This window comes from Eschrichtius robustus, chromosome 17 (genome assembly GCF_028021215.1).
Source record: "Eschrichtius robustus isolate mEscRob2 chromosome 17, mEscRob2.pri, whole genome shotgun sequence".
Lineage (NCBI taxonomy): Eukaryota > Metazoa > Chordata > Mammalia > Artiodactyla > Eschrichtiidae > Eschrichtius > Eschrichtius robustus.
In genome coordinates, this window is record NC_090840.1 from 50,697,252 (window position 1) to 50,717,290 (window position 20,039).

General features: G+C 42.7%; 2 protein-coding genes across 2 annotated transcripts in view; one reads left to right on the forward strand and one right to left on the reverse strand.

Annotated features, from left to right (window-relative positions):
- The window catches only part of SNX31 (sorting nexin 31), a 73,383-nt gene that overhangs the window by 45,142 nt on the left and 8,202 nt on the right, over positions 1-20,039 (reverse strand). Inside the window, exons 3-4 of the mRNA XM_068525865.1 lie at positions 14,004-14,118; positions 10,932-10,996 (exon numbers count right to left, since the gene is read on the reverse strand). Of these exons, the coding sequence (XP_068381966.1) occupies positions 10,932-10,996; positions 14,004-14,118 (180 nt within the window). The remainder of the gene's footprint in view (positions 1-10,931; positions 10,997-14,003; positions 14,119-20,039) is intronic.
- LOC137751612 (zinc finger protein 211-like) lies at positions 17,439-19,991 on the forward strand. The gene is given in 3 exon segments (XM_068526278.1): positions 17,439-17,598; positions 17,913-18,948; positions 18,950-19,991. Coding segments are annotated over 3 exon segments (2,238 nt in total).

Genomic DNA, 20,039 nt, shown 5'->3' on the forward strand with positions numbered 1-20,039 from the left:
ATCCAAGGGCAAGCTTTGACTTTAAATCTTAACCACGCCTACCCTGAACCCACTTACTTACAATCACTAAATGTCTATGATTCTGAACCTAAGTACTTTAGAAGTGAAATGTTGCTGTTCCCCGGATTCAAAGGGTTCGTCCACAAAAGCAGCAGTTTGTGAATGTGTTATATCTACATATACAGGCAACTTGTAGAGATAGCATCTCATTTATGAGTAAATATAATATCTATGTATTTATTACATACAAATATATTATTAGATCACGATACTGATAATTGTGCTCTGTGCTAACTGCTTCACATACATTGATAGTGGCACATGTAATTCTCATAGCAACTCCATGAGGGATATGCACTTATTAAGCCCCCTTTTTCAGATGAAGTACAAGTTTACAAAGGTTAAATAACTCCTCCAGGACATACTGCTAGTTGGTGGCAGAGGCAGGATTCAAGGCCAGCTCCTCATGACTCTACAGCCTGGGCTCAACTAGGTTGGACTTATCTCCTGGCTGGTCCAGGAAGGCTGGTCCAGCATTGCCTTGGAGTGAATATTTGTGTCCCTTCTCCCTCATTCATATGTTGAAGCCCTAACCTCCAATGTGATGGTATTTGCAGATGGAGCCTTTGGGAAGTGATTAGGGTTAAGTGAGGTTGTGTCCCTCATGATGGGATTAGTTTCCTTGTAGGAAGAGACACCACAGACCTTGCTCTCTCTGCACACACGCACAAAGAAGAAATTTATTTCTCACAGTTTTAGGAATTTCTGTTCTTTAAGATTCCCAGTTATGGCAACCCGAGCAGACTAACATATCATAACAATCATAGCGTTCCTTCCACTCTCAAAAGTGTCCGAGTTTGGATAAGTTACATGGCTGCCATGTTACTACCATAGTACCAGCATAAGGGACCATGTTATGCTGCCCCCTCCATGTACAGTAAGTGTCTGTCTGCCTGAGTGAATCTGCCACTTATTGAACACTGTGTTGGTCAATTTTCAAACAGTGCTGTGGCTTCTCCCTGTCAGTACTAGCCTCCAAATCAGCAGATGCTAAACCAACCACCTGCCAGGTTTTCCCTTCAGGCATCCAGTGCTGGGACAACCCACCTCCTGGGATCCTGTGAAAATCACTCCAAGCCCTCCCACAGCATGTCAGGGGCACTGGTTTCCCGCCTCCATAGCACAGGCCCTGAGCTCTCCCTACACAACCTCAGCCCTACTTTCTTCACTTCTATCTTCCTGGGGGGAATTGTGGCAGATTTCCCCACTTCCCCTGGAGTTATGATAACTGATAACAGTAGGGCTCCCAAGACCCCATATCTGGCAGAGTAGTCAAGGGTCAGGGGTTTCCCCAGAGCAACTGTTGAAAATAGTCCCTTTCTAGGTATACCTTTGCCAAGGTCTTAGGTTCTTAAAGGTATTTGGCCTCACAAACACTTCTTACCTCCGAGGAAAAACACTCTTGAAACGAACGGAAAGATGTCATTGTCTTTGGGTTTGATTTAAGGAAAAGCTACCATTAATTTGTTACTTCAGTGCAACTCCCAACTCAAACTATATTGCAGACCAATAGATATCTAAATTATATAAACAGTTAAAATGATAGAAACACATATCCATATTAAATTCTTCTTTAAAAGAAAAGTGAGGGGCTTCCCTGGTGGCGCAGTGGTTGAGAGTCTGCCTGCCAATGCAGGGGACACGGGTTCGAGCCCTGGTCTGGGAAGATCCCACATCCACAGAGCAACTAGGCCCATGAGCCACAACTACTGAGCCTGCGCGTCTGGAGCTTGTGCTCCGCCACAAGAGAGGCCACGATAGTGAGAGGCCCGTGCACCGCGATGAAGAGTGGCCCCCACTCGCCGCAACTAGAGAAAGCCCTCGCACAGAAACGAAGACCCAACACAGCCAAAAATAAATAAATAAGTAAAATTAAAAAAAAAGAAAAGTGAGGAAGCAGATTGCATCGGTAGAGTGGGTCAGATTATAGATGGCCCTGAAATCAGACACTTGAGGATTTTATTTAAAAAGGCAAAAGTGGGCCATGGTGGTTCTGGATCAGGCACATGGAAGGATGTAAATGGAGTCATGAAAAGATGTGTCTGGAACTGTGGTGAAAATGAGCTAGAGGAGGGACTGGAGGATGTGAGAGACTTGAGGGAAGTTGGAGACAGTCATCCGTGTGCCAGGTACCGAGGGACAGGGGTCGACCGTGTGCTTAAGAAACTCATGACCCACAGAGCAGACTGCTTGGTTCCAAGCCTAAGTCCACCCTCACTGCATGTGACCCTGTGTAAACCTTGACAGGTGACTTCCCTTCTGTGTACTCCATTCCTTCAGCTCTAAAAGTAAGGATGGCAAGAGTGGGATGCCATTCATTGCAAACACTCAGATGACAGCTTTATTGTTTCATTATTGTTAGCAGTAGGAATGATGAGGTCATTATGTATCTTTGATTTGACTTAGTGGCAACAGATAAGAAATAAAAGAGTCAAGAAAAGATTCAGGGGTGGGACTTCCCTGGCGGTCCAGTGGTTAAGACTCTGCACTCCCAGTGCAGGGAGCCTGGGTTAGATCCCTGGCCAGGGAACTAGATCCCACATGCCACAACTAAAGATCCCGCGTGCCGCAACTAAATATCCCGCATGCTTCAACTAAGACCCGCGCAGCCAAATAAATAAATAAATAAATTTTTTAAAAAGAAAAGAAAAGATTCAGAGAGATGTTTTCAACACTCATATCCAATCAAGTTCTGAGTCCTGTATATTCACATCTTAAAGTATCTCTTCAATCCATCTACTTCTCTTCATCTTCACCACCAGCACTCTAGTCCCAACTGATATGTCCTCCCCCCTAGACTCCTGCAATGGCCTCCTTATAGGTCACCTTGTTTCCATTCTTGCCCCACTCCCCTGCTCCCCACAAGGCACTCTCCACACAGCAGTCAGAGAAATATTTTTTTAAATGCAAACCTGAAAATGTACCTCTCGTGCTCCAAACTCTCTAATGTCCTTATATCATTCATGGGACACTAAAAAGAAAAACACTATTTTTCTCTACGCCACTCACATCAACATTTTTGACACTAATTACGTGTTAGCACAGACCACACGGATTAAGGACCGAGTCCCACAAGTCTGCCCCTCCCTCACTTCAGAAGCCAACTGCAAGTCCAGGCCTCCCATACTTCTGATCAACTCGCTATAAATCTGGGATTTCCAGCACTCCTTACTTGAGTTTGATAATTTTCTAGAATAGCTCATAGAACTCAGGAAAACTCTTTACTTACCATAACCCATTTATTATAAAGGATACAACTCAGGAAGAGCCAAATGGAAGAGAAGCATAGAGCAAGGGATGTGGGTGCACCACCCTCCCAGCTCCTCTACATGTTCACCCACCCAGAAGCTCTCTGAACACCATAGTTCAGGGATTTTTATGGAGGTTTCATTACGTAGGCATGATCAGTGATCAACTCAATCTCCAGCCCCTCTTCCAAACCGGGAAGCCAGGGAGTGGGGCTGAAAGTTCCAACCTTCCAATCATGCCTTGGTCTTTGGGGTGACCAGCCCCCATCCTGAAGCTCTGTAGGGGCCCCCAGCCACCAATTATCTCATCAGCATGCAAAAAGACACCCTTAGCACTCCAGAGGTTTCAGGGGCCTTAGGAACTCTGTCAGATGCTCCTATCATCCCCATCACTCAGGAAACTGCAAGGGTTTTTGGAGCTCTGTGTCAGGAACCGGGTTCAGAGACCAAATATCTATTTCTTTTTTTTTTTTTTAAGTGTTCCATAATTTATTTCTTTTCTCAAGTGCACATAAAATGAGAAGTTAATATTTAACATATTTAGGATCTTATATTTTAGTTTCCTCTGACTCAGTTTACAAATGGACATGAAGATAATCAGCATCGTAAAAATGTTAGCATTGATGTCAACATCACCAGTGATAAGTCATCTTGAGAGTACATACCCTTGATATGATGTGATGGGAATGGCACTTTACCTTTGTGATCTTCCTCACCAAAAACTCTGAAAAACTTCAGAGTCTAAATATCTATTTCTTATTCTGTCTCGGAGACCCAGCCCTTTGCCATTGGTCAGTATGAGGCAAGTCAGTTGGCAGCTGCCCTTCACTCTCCTTCCTCCTTCTCTCTAGCAATCACCCTACAGGTTGCCTCAGCCAGTGGAGCTCTGACCCCATCCGAGAGAGGGAAAGGAGGGAGCTCTCCTTCAGGTGGGGCTGCCAATCCTGAAGCAGAGGCCATGGCATGAAGACGCTCTGTGAGAATGAAATCAACACAGAGGAAAGCAGAGCTCGGGGTAGGGAGTGGAAAGAGTGTGCCAGCCAAGCTTCCCCAGCTTTTCAGTTAAATGAATACATTTCCCTTTTATGGTTGCCCCTTGCGATTGAAAAAGGCCTGACTAATATGGAAATAGTTGAACTCCACCTTACCTATGCTAAGTATTCATTTCTTGCATGCTCTATTTTTTTTTAAATAAATAAATAAATTTATTTATTTATTTATTTATATTGGGCTGCGTCGGGTTTTTGCTACTGCATGCGGGCTTCTCATTGCGGTGGCTTCTCTTGTTGCAGAGCACAGGCTCTAGGCGCGTGGCCTTCAGTAGTTGCAGCACGCGGACTTCAGTAGGTGTAGCTTGTGGGCTCTAGAGCGCAAGCTCAGTAGTTGTGGCGCACGGGCATGTGGGATCTTCCCGGACCAGGGATCAAACCCATGTCCCCTGCATTGGCAGGTGGATTCTTAACTACTGAACCACCAGGGAAGCCCTGTGCTCTTGGCTATTTTATACGTAATTTGTTTAAAGCTGGGTCAGATGGCTGCTTAGATGATAAACTCCTTCAGAGCAGGGATTAGGCAGTACATTTATTTTGAAGGGTGCCCTGTGCAAACAGATATTTGAATAATCTTGGTGCCATATTTCTCAAAATAATCCAAGTGAGAGGATCAAAGGAACTATGATAGTGGCATCTAAAATGGTACATTTAAAATTGATTATTTATGCACATAACCTCCCTCTTTATCCCATCATTCCATATTTACGTGACCTCGATTTGAGAAGAGAATGTTAAGATTAAAGTCTCCAGTGTTCTGTTTGACACAGCGACACTGGTTTCAGTTGGGCAACCTCCTCTCCGTGGGTAACCTCCTCATCAAAGGAGGTACAAAGTTTAAGCGCCACCCAACTCTTTGCCATTGGTTAAAAGGAGACGCGTTGGTTGGCAACCGGCCCTCAACTGCCCTCCTCTCCAGCTTGTCCTCTTGGTTGCCTCAGCTAGCGGTGTTCCGACTATCCCTCTGCTTCAAGCTTCCCCACTTTCCCCAAGACTCCAACCATATTTACCTCCTCCCTCATCCCCACCAGGTGACCTCACCTCTTATAAGTCACAGAGGAAACATCAAGAGGGGACTCAGTCTACTTCAACTCACAAACCTCAGACCTGCCTGTAGCCTCACCCAGTCTTTCTCTCTGTCTCACATTCAGTTCAAGAGGAATCCTTCCTCCACCCAATCCCAGTTCGTGTTCAACCCTCCTTCCTCAAGGACTGGGTCCCATTGATTATCAAGGCCAATCCCATCTCCTTCTCTACTGGCTACTCCCCACCAGCAGGCAGATTGACTCAAATCTCTCTCAAACATCAGAAAGACAGAGACTCTGGGTGGATCACCTCCAAGAAAAGGATCTGACTGGTTTGACCGTGGGAGAAGTTCTGCTTTCAGCACTGCTATGGGTATGGATAGAGTCATATGTTTAAAAACAACTAAGCATTTTTTTTTTCTTTTAAATGATGCCATTTTTAACTCCCCCCCAAAAAACCCACAAAAATTGTTCAAGAAAGTAAAGGTAATCACCAACATTATTTTTTCAGTAGTAAGAAATATTATAATGATCAAAATATTGACTAAGGATTTAATTTTTTTTAATTGTAATATAACAAAATTGGGGGGAAGAGGGGAATGAAAGAAGGTGATACAAGAAAGCTGAATCCTCGTCCCCCATAGCAGGCAGTCAGTGGATAATGTCTTCAAATTGAAGAACAGGGGAAAGAGATGTATATCATTAACCTCTAGATATTTAAATATCTAAAGAAAAAGCTAAAAGATTTGAAAGCCATTGCCTCTGGAAAGCAGGAGATGGTTATAGTATAATCCTTTCTAGCACTATTTTACTTTTAAATCCTTTTTAGCACTATTTTACTTTTAAATCCTTTTTAGCACTATTTTACTTTTAAAACTATCAGCACATTTTGCTTTGATTAAAAAAATAAACATTTTTAGAACAATATGGTAAAGAGGAGAAATAAACCATTGAAAAACCTTTGTATTATGAGATAAAAGCAAGTGAACAACAGATAAAACATTTGGAGTGGTGATCAAGGAGGAATTTGGCTCTATTTGTGATATTTGAATTTTACTTTACATATATAATTTATAAAATGTAACAGCCATACAAAAACGCAATTAGAGGAAAGAAACCAAAGTGGTGGGTTCGGATTGTAGAAAAACAAAACTTAACTCATCTTGATCTAGGGCAGATCAGGAATTAAAACAATTCACAGTAGTAAATGGAATGCATTTATCTTTAAGAAACCTCGAAATCCTCCAATACCATGGGCTGCCTTAACACATTTTGAAACATGTGCTAATTCTTTTCAAGTCGAATGTAACACCCTGAGAAATTGTTTAATTTATCAAAGAAGCTCCATCAGTATGCTTTATTGATATTCTGCTCTGAGGCAGAAGAATGTCTGGTAGCCACAGTGCTTACCCTGAGCTTTATTATCCAAGAAAATCCATATTTGGACTCGACAACCTCTAAATTTCCATCACACTTAATAATCGGCCCTAATCATTTCACTCCAAGGGACACAGAAAACATTCTTAAGAGGAAATGGGGAAACAGTCATTTCCTAGAGCTCCCAGAGCTATGGTGGGCAACACTTCCCAGATACATAAATTGCCCCTAACTTCCCAAGTATACAAAAGCCATTCCAAATACCTTCTTAGTCTCCTTTTTCTCAAACATGTTGTTCACACTTTAGATTAAGAACCAGGAACATGAAAAGTCTTTAGTCTAAAGACTTTGGTTTTGCCTTTTCAAAAGTCCCTTCATCTCAGAGGCAATCGCAGGGCAAAAACACAGAGCATGGTAAGTCGGGGGGCGGGGGGGTGGGTGGAGGCTAGACACACACAACAAGGGGTACTTGGTGGGGGGCGGGGCTGGGGGGCGGCCACCACTCTAGAAATATCTCATGGCATCAGTGGATCCAGGCTCGCTGGGCTTCCACTTATGAAGATGTGGGTCCTTGGACAAATTACTTAACCTGAAAAAGAGATACTAACAGCACCGTCCTCAACAAGTTGTGAGGGATAAATGAGATACCACACAGAAAGCACTGGGTCTGGCCCAGACTGAATGCCCTGCAGAGGCAACCCCCTCTGATGACTGCAGCTTGCCTTTGGCCATCCTTGATAGAGTCTCCTCGGAAGTCTCCTACGCAGTCACATGTATTCATGTTTCTCACACGGCGTGTCCTTGCCCAGAGACAGGAAGATGTGCTTGTACTTGCTGAGCCCTGGAGGGCCACGCCCGTGAGCGTGTGATTATTTGGCAATAACCACTGGGAAACTGCAGGCCAGGCACTTATCAAAGGCAGTGAAAATATTTAGGTGGGGTCTGTAGAATACTGAGGTGGGGAAACTTCCCAATCCCTGCTCCCTGGGTTCCTTTAATGGTCTGGCAGACCCACACCTCACCATCTTTGAAGAAGTTGAAAATGGTCCCAAGCCTGGACAGCTGGGTTTTCAGAGGGGCTGCCTCTGGTGAAAATTGGGTCTGGTCAGGGAGGAGGGAAGCAGAGGTACAAAGATGCAGCAGGCAGGACTCAAGCCACATAGAAGCTGTGTTAAAGCAGTTCATCAGGAGGCACTAGGCAGGTCTGGGAGCACAACTCTGGGCCCATTTGACACCACCTAGTGTCTGGGGAGAGATGTGCTGGCGCCATCTTTGCCGGAAGCAATCTCTCAGCAGGCTGGGAAGAGGAAAAAGGACAGGTGTTGGTAATAGCAGGAGGACCTCACAGGTGTTATGACATTGACCAGATTACATTTAAGTGCCTTAAGAGTACTGGCTAACTTAATCCTCCCAACAACACTAAGAGAGGAGCCATTCTCTCCATTTTAGAGATAGGGAGACTGAGATACAAAGAGACTAAATAAATACAAATCCAAAGTAGGGCAGCCAAAATTTGAACCTTGGCCATCTCACTTTGAGCCTGCACTCCTAACCACTAAGCCAGTTCTGAGGCTGATTAGTCAGCAGGATGGTTGAAGATGTGATCTTGATAAGAGAAACTGTGGTTTGGGTTTCACCGCAGACATGACGCTCTGGCCTGGGGCAAAGTGTTAGTGAGAAAGTCCTCAGAAACGGAGAGGCAAGATCCAGAAGTACGGCAGACAGGTTCCACCAGCTCAGCTCCAGCAACTCCCAACACCATGGGTCAGCCATCAGCTGGCTCACTGAATGCACCGCTTTCAAAGTTGACGGATCACCTGGGAAGAACCAGAGGCAAAAATCCCGCAAGAAAGGAGGAAAGAAACGTGACCAACTAAGGGTGAAAATTATATCCCCCCCAAAACTGATGTCACCAAAGAGATGAAAACAATGGCTGTGTTAATCAAAATAAGGCTTCTCTGAACTCAGACCTCAAAGAACAGATCAAGGTCTCAAAAAAGAGGTAAGCGAATAGACGTGAAGGGAAGCTGGCCAAGTTCACGGAAGCAACAGAAGCGAAAAATAAAGCCATTGCAAAAGTGAAAATCTCATCAGAAGAAGCAGGAAGAGACGCTGCAAAATGCAGCTGGGGCAAAAGGTTTTTGTGCAGAGTTATACAGATAAAAAAATACTGAGAGCACTAAAATCAAATAAAACAGATGTAGAGAACAAATGTATGGACACCAAGTGGGGAAAGGTGGGGTGGGATGGATTGGGAGATTGGGATTGACATATATACGCTAATATGTATAAAATAGATAACTAATGAGAACCTGCTGTATAGCACAGGGAACTCTACTTCAATTCGCTGTACAGTAGAAACTAACAGAACATTGTAAAACAACTATACCCCAATAAAAAAGAAAGAAAGAAAGAAAGGAGGAAAGAAAAACACATTAAAAAAAAAAACAAAAAACTCCTTTAAATTATCAGGAAAAAAAGACGCTCAAAACAAAGCTCCAAAACACTGCCACCCTCTGAATGATTTTTAGAAAGCATTGAAAGCAAAAACCATAATGAACACAAAGATGACAGAACCACGGCTGATGGTACCTCCATGCATTCACATAGAATGATTTGCAAGATGTAAATTTTGAAAAACAAGGTTCAGAAAGTGGGTAGAGTGTGTGCTTATCTGTAAAGCAAAAAAGGATATGCATACATACGAATGCTTGCATGTGCATGGAAATGTGTAGAAGGGACATACATTAAACTGTAAACAACAGTTGTCTCTGAGGGGGGGCCTGGAGATCTGCGGTGGGAGCGAGGTTACTTTCATCATAGACTCTTTTGTGCTGTTGGAATGTTACCACCAGCAGCACCTCAAAAACAACCTTTTCAAAGAAAAAAAAAGTATATACATATACATATATATATACACATACCATTAAGTGTATGTGAAAGTACGAGCAATTATACAATGTGAGGGGAGGCTCTAGAGGCATTTCTCAGTTGGCTGGACCAGTAAGTTTGTCACCGCACTTGAACAACTGAGTAAATGCAAATTTGCTCCCAGTTTTTACACGTCTGATCAAGGTATCATTCCTCCCTGACCTAAGGAGCCAGTTCAATATCACGTCATTGTGCAATTTCAATCCTTTTGAAGCTCTTCCATTCAGTCAAGAATGTACACACAGGGCTTCCCTGGTGGTGCAGTGGTTAAGAATCCGCCTGCCAATGCAGGGGACACGGGTTTGAGCCCTGGTCCAGGAAGATCCCACGTGCCACGGAGCAACTAAGCCCGTGCGCCACAACTACTGAGCCTGCGCTCTAGAGCCCGCGAGCCACAACTACTGAAGCCCGCGAGCCACAACTACTGAAGCCTGCGTGCCACAACTACTGAACCCACATGCCTAGAGCCCGTGCTCTGCAACAAGAGAAGCCACTGCAGTGAGAAGCCCGCGCACCACAATGAAGAGTGGCTCCCACGCACCGCAACTAGAGAAAGCCTGCGAGCAGCAATGAAGACCCAACGCAGCCAAAAATTAATTAATTAATTAATTAAATCTATATATTAAAAAAAGAATGTACATGCAGGCATAAAAATGTTCCCATGTGTACCACCTGAATGGGTGCTGTGCTAAACAAATGTACTTGGCCAAGTTCCAGCCTCTAGGGGACAAGAGGCCAGTTGTTCTTTAGACCAACAAAGGAAAGGGAGTTGCTGTCTGTCATTCTGTTGAGACTGAATTTTCTCCATGATCCGTTTACGATAAAGTTAGGAGGACAGAATATACAAGTAATAGCTGGCATGGCTATTACTGCTGTCCTGAGGTCTTCACTGTGGCACACTTGGAAGTCCCAGCTACAAAAGTAGGGTCCCACAATTGTCATGGGGGCCCTTAATGGTAAAAGGTTCTCTTCTCCATGGCCAGTTTTGAGATGCACAATGCTTAAGCTACAGGAAAAAAGGTATCTGCTTAAATAAAATGGGCAAAAGGTCAAGTGACACACTTAATTTTCCATCTAGAATCTAAACTTCCAAAACAACAAAATAGGAACCATTTTCCTGGTACTCCAAACGAATGTATTTTATCTGAATCCAGGCTCTGTAGGGCTGATGACCAGAAAAGCACACATGGAGACATATTCTGCAGTGAAATAATGACCTTAGTCAAGAAAAGCAAGCTTACCAGCTGCACCAGTTTCAAAAAATCAACGAAGACATCACTTCTCAACATGTTTGGGTCCATGGTTACTGAAAAACAGGGACAGCAAGCCAGGTTACCACGGGGCTGGGTTGACTGCTCTGTCCTCCAGGAAGCCCTCCAGGCCTTGCCAGTGCACCGCTGCCTCCTTGAAGGCGATGGAGCCTGTGACTTCTCAAATTCAAGAAAATCTACAAAGCCCACCTCCTCCAGGCAGCCTCGCAGGCAGCATGAACCCATCACACCAATCCGGCTGACTGTTTCCAGGAATCCTACTTTATTCATGCACACCCATGGCCCAATATCCATCTAGCTGCCCCTATAGAAGGATGATGAGGTTAATACGAGGTAACAATAAGATCTAAAAACTTGGACCTAGACTCCCACTTTAGCAAGATGCTTTGTAATTTGAAAATTTTAAATCAACCAAGAAACACTGATTGAGAGGACCTCTTTTCACGATGGGAGCTCTCAAGAGGTTACCAAAAAAAAAGCAATTATAAGGCTGTCAGATATTTAAAATTTCATTCTTCTATACTTATAAGAGCAATTTCCCCCTTAGTTTTAAGGCTCCAGATACCAATACCCAGCGCTGTGGCCCGAGCAGATGGGCCAAGACTCTCCCCTGCGGACCTCACACTTACACGTGAAGTGCTTCTCAGCCGCTTCCTCACTTCTTATCTTCCTCCCCACAAGTCCTCTCCTGGACCCTGCACTTGAGCTAAACTTATCCAATTTCTAAATATGTATTAAACGTCTTTCTTTTTGTTGCTGTTTTACTGATTTTGTCAAATAACTTCTACCAGCATTCCAAACTAGCACTGACTGAGGTCATTTGAGGTAGTGCTTCCCAAACGATGCCATGTTTTTCAAAATAAAGTAACTAAGAGAGAGAGTGTCTCTGTAACAGGAGAAACTTTTTTTATAAAAGGTATTCCCTCTTTTTTAAAGGGGGAAAAAGCTCTTGTCTTATTTTCTGGAATATGTGTGCCATGTATGCAAACTAATCATTATAATCATTAGCGTGGATCCTTGGGGATGGGGAAAGCTATTGAAAAAGTGTTCATCCAACTAGTATTTACTGTACAACTGTTAAGTACCAGGTACTATGCAAAGCACTTGGTATATTTTAGCTCACTTAATCTTCACAACAAAAGAAGATTACCTGAAGTAGATAGTATCTCCATTTTACAGATAAAGACACTGAAGCTCAGAGAAGGTAAGTGTCTTGCCCCAGGTCACACAGCCAGTGAGGTGCAAACCTGGGACTTGACTCTAGGTCTGAATAGAGACTGTGTTCACAGTCACAGCACTATGCTGCACTGTCTCCTTCCTTCACCTTCCAAGAGGATGCACGAAGCATCCTGACTACAGATAAAGGCCAGGCCTGGAGAAGTGACCCTTTAAGCAGTGTGATCATTTGTGAAAAGGCCAGTTGTTAAAAGGAGTATTTCACGAAGATATGAGAACACAAACCAAGAAGGAATGAAAATTCAGAAGATATTACATTTTGAGTTTGAAAGGGTTTATTTAACAGGTCTAAAAGAGGTACAGTCTCCACTACAAAAGATGAATGGAAAATAGATGACTTCTAGAATTTCTATTTACCATGTTTAAAAAAATATGTGCAGCCCTGAGAAATAATGAGGTAAATCTATAATCTCTCACCTAAAATGACCTGTAAGAGTAATATTTTAAAAGGAATAAAATCAGCATACAGAAGAAAAAGCTTTTTTTCTTTTGTTATGAAGGACATTAGTGGGGTAGTTGGTGAAGTTTGAATAAGGTCTCTATATTAGATAACATTATTATATCAATGCTAATTGCCTGATTTTGATAACTATACAGTAGTTACAGAAGAGTTGTCCTCGATCTTAGGAAATACACATAGATGTATTTAAGGGTAAACTGGCTTGTATATGCAAAACAAGCATCTCAAAAAATTATATATAATATATACGTATGCACACATTCATAATACAAACAGAGACATGGGAAAGTGAGAGAGAAAGATAAAGCAAATGTAAAATGTTAACATTTGGGAAATCTGGGTAAAGAGAATACAGAAAATTTTGCATCAATTTTGCAACTTTTCTGTAAATCAGAAATTCTTTCAGAATAAAAAGTTTCAAAAACTCAGATACAGAAATGTGTATAAGGTAAGTTTCAATTTGTGTTTAACCAACAGGGATGTACCCACACACTAGAATACACATGATGGTTTCTGAGAAATACACAAGCCACTTGTAATAGTGTTTTCTTCTAGGGGCTTGGGAATCTCAGGTGGAAGGGAATGTACCTTTCATTTTATACTCTTTGGACGGGTTATATTTTTAAAACATTTTATGTCTATACCATTTCCCCCTTTTTAAACCTTTAAATATTTGAATATTTTGCCAGTGTTTCTATTTCTCCCCACCCCCTTCTCTTTGTGAGAGCTCAGTCCTGTTGTGTACAACACTTTTCAGGAACCCAGCAATGGGCCAGGACCTCTGTATTGCCAGCCTCACAGGGCCAGAGCAGACCTCCGAGTATCTGTGGTGCTTAGCATGGCTCCTGGGGAAGACAGAGATGGAATAACCAACTCTGGCACTGCCAGTAAACATCTCCGCTATCCCCTGAGAGCTTTCACATAAGCAGTTCATTTTATCTGTTTGTTCAGTCTTAATCCAGAGATATTTCTTTGACTTCTACAATCAAAGCCAACACAGAGCCCCCGGGGGCAGGGGCTGCGGGGTGATGAATCTAAACAAAGCATTTTTAAACCAAATACAAAGACCACATATTTTATGACTCCATTTATACGAAATATCCAGAGCAGGCAAATTTATAAAGGCATCAATTAGTGTATAAAGACAGGGGCTGGTGGAGGAGAGAAACAGGGATTGACTGATAATAGGTATAAAATTTCTTTTTGGGGTGGTAAAAATGTTCTCAGATTAGATTATGGTGATGGTTGCACAGTCCTGTAAATATACTAAAAACCACTGAGTATATATATAAAATGGGTGACTTTCACATCTCAATAAATCTGTTTTAAAAAATCCAAACACATACCATTTTGCAAATACTGTTCCAACTGGTCCCTTCTCTCATCAGCCATAGATGCGGTCATTGCGAGATAGTACTTTGGTGGAAAGGGTGGCAGGCAATTTCCAAACACCCGCCTTAGCTGAAAGATCCAGAAAACACACGGTTAAGGCAAAGCGCCTGATATTCAGGGTTGGTGAGATACCAAAGCCTCCTCTTAGGGCAAGTCTCTCTCCAGTACTTTATTCAAAATGAACCCTTCCTGGTGGCCAAAAGGAGGGAAAGGGGATACCTCGATTTTCTTAAGGAGCAATTTATTTCTGTATAGGTTTCTAGAACACTATTAGAAATATCATGGACTGACAACTCCAGTCTGAGTTTGGTAGATTTGGGGTACATTTTAATTTTTCATTTGTTTTTACAAAACTGCCCACCAGTCACATCATACAATATTCCTTTAATTAATTCCCCAATAGTATCTGTGACGTCAATGATGAGAGTTAGGAATTTAATTCCCCCACCATGCCCCCCACCCAATCTGAACGTAACAGCAGATGTTTACAGCTGTGCTATCTAATTTGGTAACCACTGACAATGCAGCTAGTCCGAACTGAGATGGGCTGTAAGAGTAAAATACACTCCAGACTGTGAAGACTTAGTACAGAGAGAAGAGAATGCAAAACATCTCATTAATAATTTTTTATATTGATTACCTGTTGAAATCATATTTTGGATCTGTTGGATTAAATAAAATATATTCTTAAAATTAATTCCACCTGTTTCTTTTTATGCTTTTTAACATGTTAAAATTTTAACAGAAAATTTTATATTATATATGTGGCTCACATTATATTTCTAGTGGACAACGCTGGTTTCTAGAATTCCTATAATGCTGACAGACGATCCCGATAGAAACCCAGCTAGGCCCCTTCTTCCTCCCCACCCACATATAACCCAAGACCATGGTGGAAATTATTTTTATGCAAGCTCATAGTGGATGCATCAAAAATAATTTTTAAATTAAGATAACCAAAAGTGCATCTTCCTTCATTCTGGCCTTACACATACAGTGATAGCTTGAAGATAAGATACCTCATCATTCTCTTTAAAATAGGAGAAAGGAAACCAGTAAGAAACCCACTGAGATTTTAACATGGTACCTCTGGAGCAGGAAGGCTCAGTGGCTTAAAGAAAATGAAAGCAGATCTAAGAGAAATGAGACTGCAAACAAATAAGAACTTTCATTCCATGACCTCTGTCAAAAATACAGTGTGTGTTTGGCAAATATTTACCTTGCATAGGCCTTAACTTCAAAATACATCCAGAATCTGACCACATCTCTCCACCCCCACTGCCATCACCCTGGCCCAAACCACTGTCATCTCTTCCAGTTTATTGCAGTAGCCTTCCAACAGATCTCTCTGCCTCTGCCCTTGCTCCCCTTCTGTCTATTCCTAATACAGAATCTGAGGTTATAACTTAAAAATGTAAGTCAGATCATTCCTCTGCCCTGTGCAAAATCCTTCATGGCATCCCATCTCACTCAAGTACAAGCCAAAATCCTTAGAGTGGCCCAGAACTGTACCATCCGATAAGATGTCCATTAACTGCCTGTGACTACTTAAATTAAAGTAAAATAAAATTTAAAATTCAGTTCCTCAGTCATACAAGCCACATTTTAAATACTCAATAGCCACTGGAAATGTGGCAAGTTGCTATTGAATTGGACACAAAAGATATAGAGCATTTCCACCAGCACATAAAGTTCTATTGGACAGTGTTGATCTAACACCTAGAAATGTTATTAACTGCCTACCTGTAGGGAAGATACAGCTCCCTGATTTGCTTTGTTTGGTCTGCTAGGTTGTTTGTTTGACTACTAAAGAATTTTCATTTGATGCCAACATTTATTTTTGCAATTAAAAAAATTTTAAAGTTATGTCCTGGAGAGAATACAAAATGGTACAGCCGCTTTGGAAGATAGTTTGGCAATTTCTTACAAAGTAAACATAGGTTTACCACATAATGCAGCAATCACACTCCTAGTTATTTACCCAACAGATCTGAAAACTATGTCCATAAAAACCGGCATACAAATGGTGCTTTATTCATAACCACCAAACGCTGAAAGCAACCAAGAAGTCCTTCAGTATGTGAAGGGATAAACAAACTCTGGTGTATCCCTACAATGGAATATTACCCAGCAATAAAAAGAAATGAGTTGTCAAGCCATAAAAAGACATGGAGGAATCTTAAATACATATTGATAAATAAAAAGCCAGTCTGAAAAAGCTACATACTATATGACTTCAATTATATGATATTCTGGAAAAAAGCAAAATTATAGAGAGAGTGAAAACATCAATGATCACCAGGAGCTTGGGATGGGGGTATTGAATTGGTGAAGCACCAATTTTTTAGGGCAGTGAAACTAGTCTGTATGATACTGTCATTGTGGATACATGAGGCTATGCATTTGTCAAGCCTACTGAACTTTACAATACAACCTTAATGTGTCCAAATATTTTTTAAAATAATTTAGGAAGTGGGGAAAAAAACAGGATGGAATGCAGAATGTGAGAAAACAATTTAACTATATTACAAATATATGAAACAACTGCAAGGAAGGGGATGAGGGAAAAGGTGCTGACCTAAGTCACTTTGCAAATGAGTGGAGTCTGTAACAGTAAAGGCAAAAGAAGCTGTACAGAAGCACTGCGCTTTAGCTGATAAAGTTGTTTCCTACACAGGTACAGGTTAACAATTCTAATACCACTATATGTGTGTACAGAATGGAATAATTAAGTAAATGGATGGCAGATGGTGGGAGTCAGGTTTCTCACTGTTGGAATGAGAGTTTTCGGGTAAGTAAAGGGAATAGGCTAGAGTAAGCCATGTGGTAATGGATTATTGTCAGAGATATTGGTATGAACTCATGTTTAACTTAATATACATACAGATGGTTACACATAGAAGTATTTACAGACATGCATATATACACATATATTTTCTTGCTGTGTCAGCTGAGAGGGCCTAGAAGCAATGACACTGCAGTAGCAGGGAATACATCTGGTGCCCAGATCTTGGTTTCTAATATCATTCTCCAATAAAAGCAACTAGGGCTCCAGGGAGAAATGGTTGACTCTAGGACCGAGGCAGGAAATATACAAGGTGAGTCTGGGGCATCTTGTAGCACCAGCAAATAAGAAAGTGTGCAAAACAAACAAAAGTCAACAACAGGGGTGTGTCAAAGAAACGCAGGAGCAAACTGAAAGAGCTCCCATAGGACAAGCTGGAACAATTTGAACAATAAAATAAAGTCTTACTGAAGTATAACCTAAAGTATAAAGTAAATATCTAGGAGTCTACATAGATATAAATTATTGAATAGGTGGGGAGTAACCATGCCGAGTCTGACCCGGTTGCTGGACTGTCGCCGCTCCGCTCCACGCAAAGGATCTGATGGCAGCGCCTGCGCTGATGGACCCACCTCAGGGCAGTGTGACCTTTGAGGATGTGGCCGTGTACTTCTCCTGGGAGGAATGGTGTCTTCTTGATGAGGTTCAGATACACCTGTACCTTGATGTCATGGTGGAGAACTTTGCACTTGTATGCATGCTGGGTAAGGCCCTCACACCCACCCCTATCCTCTGAGCTAGGTTCTGCCTTTCTGCTTTTCCCTAGGGGCTGCTGTGTCATTCTCACATCTGGACCATGGATACTGCTTTCTTCTTCAACTGCTTGGTCATGTGTTGTGGTTACTATGGCTAGCCAGAGTGCATCCCTACTCCTTAGTGTCCTAACACCAGTAGCCCCAAAGTTGCAGCTAAGGATTCAGGCTTGCAGTGTCCTAGTTCCCTGACCAGGGATTGAACCCAGGCTAAAGCAGTGAAAGCTCCGAGTCTTCACCACTGGACTGCCAGGGAATTCCCGCAGGTTCTTTTCCTGGAGTTGAGGATGAAGAGACACCTTCTGAACAGAGCATATCTGCAGAAGGAGTGTCACAGATGAGGACCCCCAGCGCAGGTTTGTCCCCTGAGAAGACCCAGCCCTGTAAGATGTGCACCCCAGTCTTGAGAGACATTTTGCACTTGGCTGAAGAGCAAGGAACAAATAGGGGGCAGAAAGCATACACATGTGGGCCATGCGGTAAACAATTCTATTTCACTGCAAACCTTCAAGAGCACCAGAAGCCGCATATTAGAGGGAATCCCGTACGATATGATATGGGGAGACCCTCATTTTGGAAGAGCTGCACAATCCACACAATAGGGAATCTACCTACCTACATGGAGATTGGGAACGACTTCGTGGCCAACATGGGACTTCAGCCACAAGCCACTAACACCAGGAAGAAACCAAACAACAGTAAGGAGTGTGAAGCTGTTTTTCACAGTGGAACAGGTCATCACAGCTGGGGAGAAGGCAAGAAAGCCTCCAGCCACACAGAAATACTTGTTCAGGATGAGAGAGTCCTTACTAGTAAAGGGTTTTGTGAGTGCAGCAAACATGGGAAAGCCTGCACCCAAACATGTAACTTTATTCAGCAGGAGCCAGTTCATACTGGAGAAAGGCCTTATGAATGCAGCCATTGTGGAAAATATTTTAGCCACAAATCTGGTCTCCTTGGACATCAGAGAGTTAACTGTGGAGGAAGGCTCTATGACTGCAGTGACTGTGGGAAATCCTTTAGCCTAAGGAAGTACCTCAGAGAACATAGGAGAATCCACAGTGGAGAAAAGCCTTATGAATGCAAGGAATGTGCTAAATCTTTCATCCAAAAGTGCATCTTAATTGAACATCAGAGAGTTCATACTGGAGAAAAACCTTATCGATGCACCCAGTGTGGAAAATCTTTTGCCCGCAAATCCAATTTCCTTACATATCAGAGAGTTCACACTGGAGAAAAGCCTTATGAGTGCAGTGAATATGGGAAATCTTTCGTTGCTAGGAGTAGCCTCTGGTATCATCAGAGTTCACAGTGGAGAAAGGCTTTATGAGTGCAGTGAATGTGGGAAATCTTTTACTGCTAGGTCAGGCCTTCGTGGTCATCAGAGAGTTCACAGTGGAGAAAGGCCTTATGACTGCAGTGAATGTGGGAAATGTTTTACTGCTAGGTCAGGCCTTCGTGGTCATCAGAGAGTTCACAGTGGAGAAAGGCCTTATGACTGCAGTGAATGTGGGAAATGTTTTACTGGTAGCTCTAGCCTTCTTCGTCATCAGAGAGTTCACAGTGGAGAAAGGCCTTATGAGTGCAGTAAATGTGGGCAATCTTTTACTACTCGATCCTCTCTCTATGATCATCACACAGTTCACACTGGAGAAAGGCCTTATGAGTGCACTGAATGCGGAAAAGCCTTTAAGCAAAGACAGCTCCTCTGCATCCATAGGAAAATCCACACTGGAGAAAAGCCTTTTGAGTGCAAGGAATGTGGTAAATCTTTCACCCAAAGGTGCCACTTGATTAAACATCAGAGTTCACACTGGAGGAAGGGCCTTATGAATATCGCAAATATGTCTGGCAATGACGTTGGAGGAGTTTCAGGTGGTAAGAGAGTAAGAAGAACCCGTGCAGCTAATGGACCCTTTCTAGAGAGGAAACTGAGGCACAGAGATGATGTGTCATCTGTTTGTGATCTCCCAGAAATGGACAGGGATCTGGGCTTCAATGCCAGGTTGCCTGGTTCAGGATATCGGGAGTCTGGTCACTTCACTCCTCCCCTGCCCCCAACCCAGGTTTGGGGACTGAAAGAACACCTTGCCCATCCTGACACTTCTGCCAGCCAATCCCCACACCAGGAGCCCTGCTCATACCCCAGCCCCATGCTGATGGACAGGATTATCTTTTCTCTGGGAACCAATATTGATGACTTTCCTGTGACTGACTCCATTTATCTACCCAACCAAACCAGTGCTGTGATTCAGTTATTATTATTGCCATTTATGAAAGGAGGGGTGTCCAGCTCAGAGAGGTTGAGGAACTTCCACAAGGGCTCACTACTGCCAGGCTTTTGATGAGAGTGGTTCATCTACACACCGCACCCGTCCACTGGCTTCTCTCCT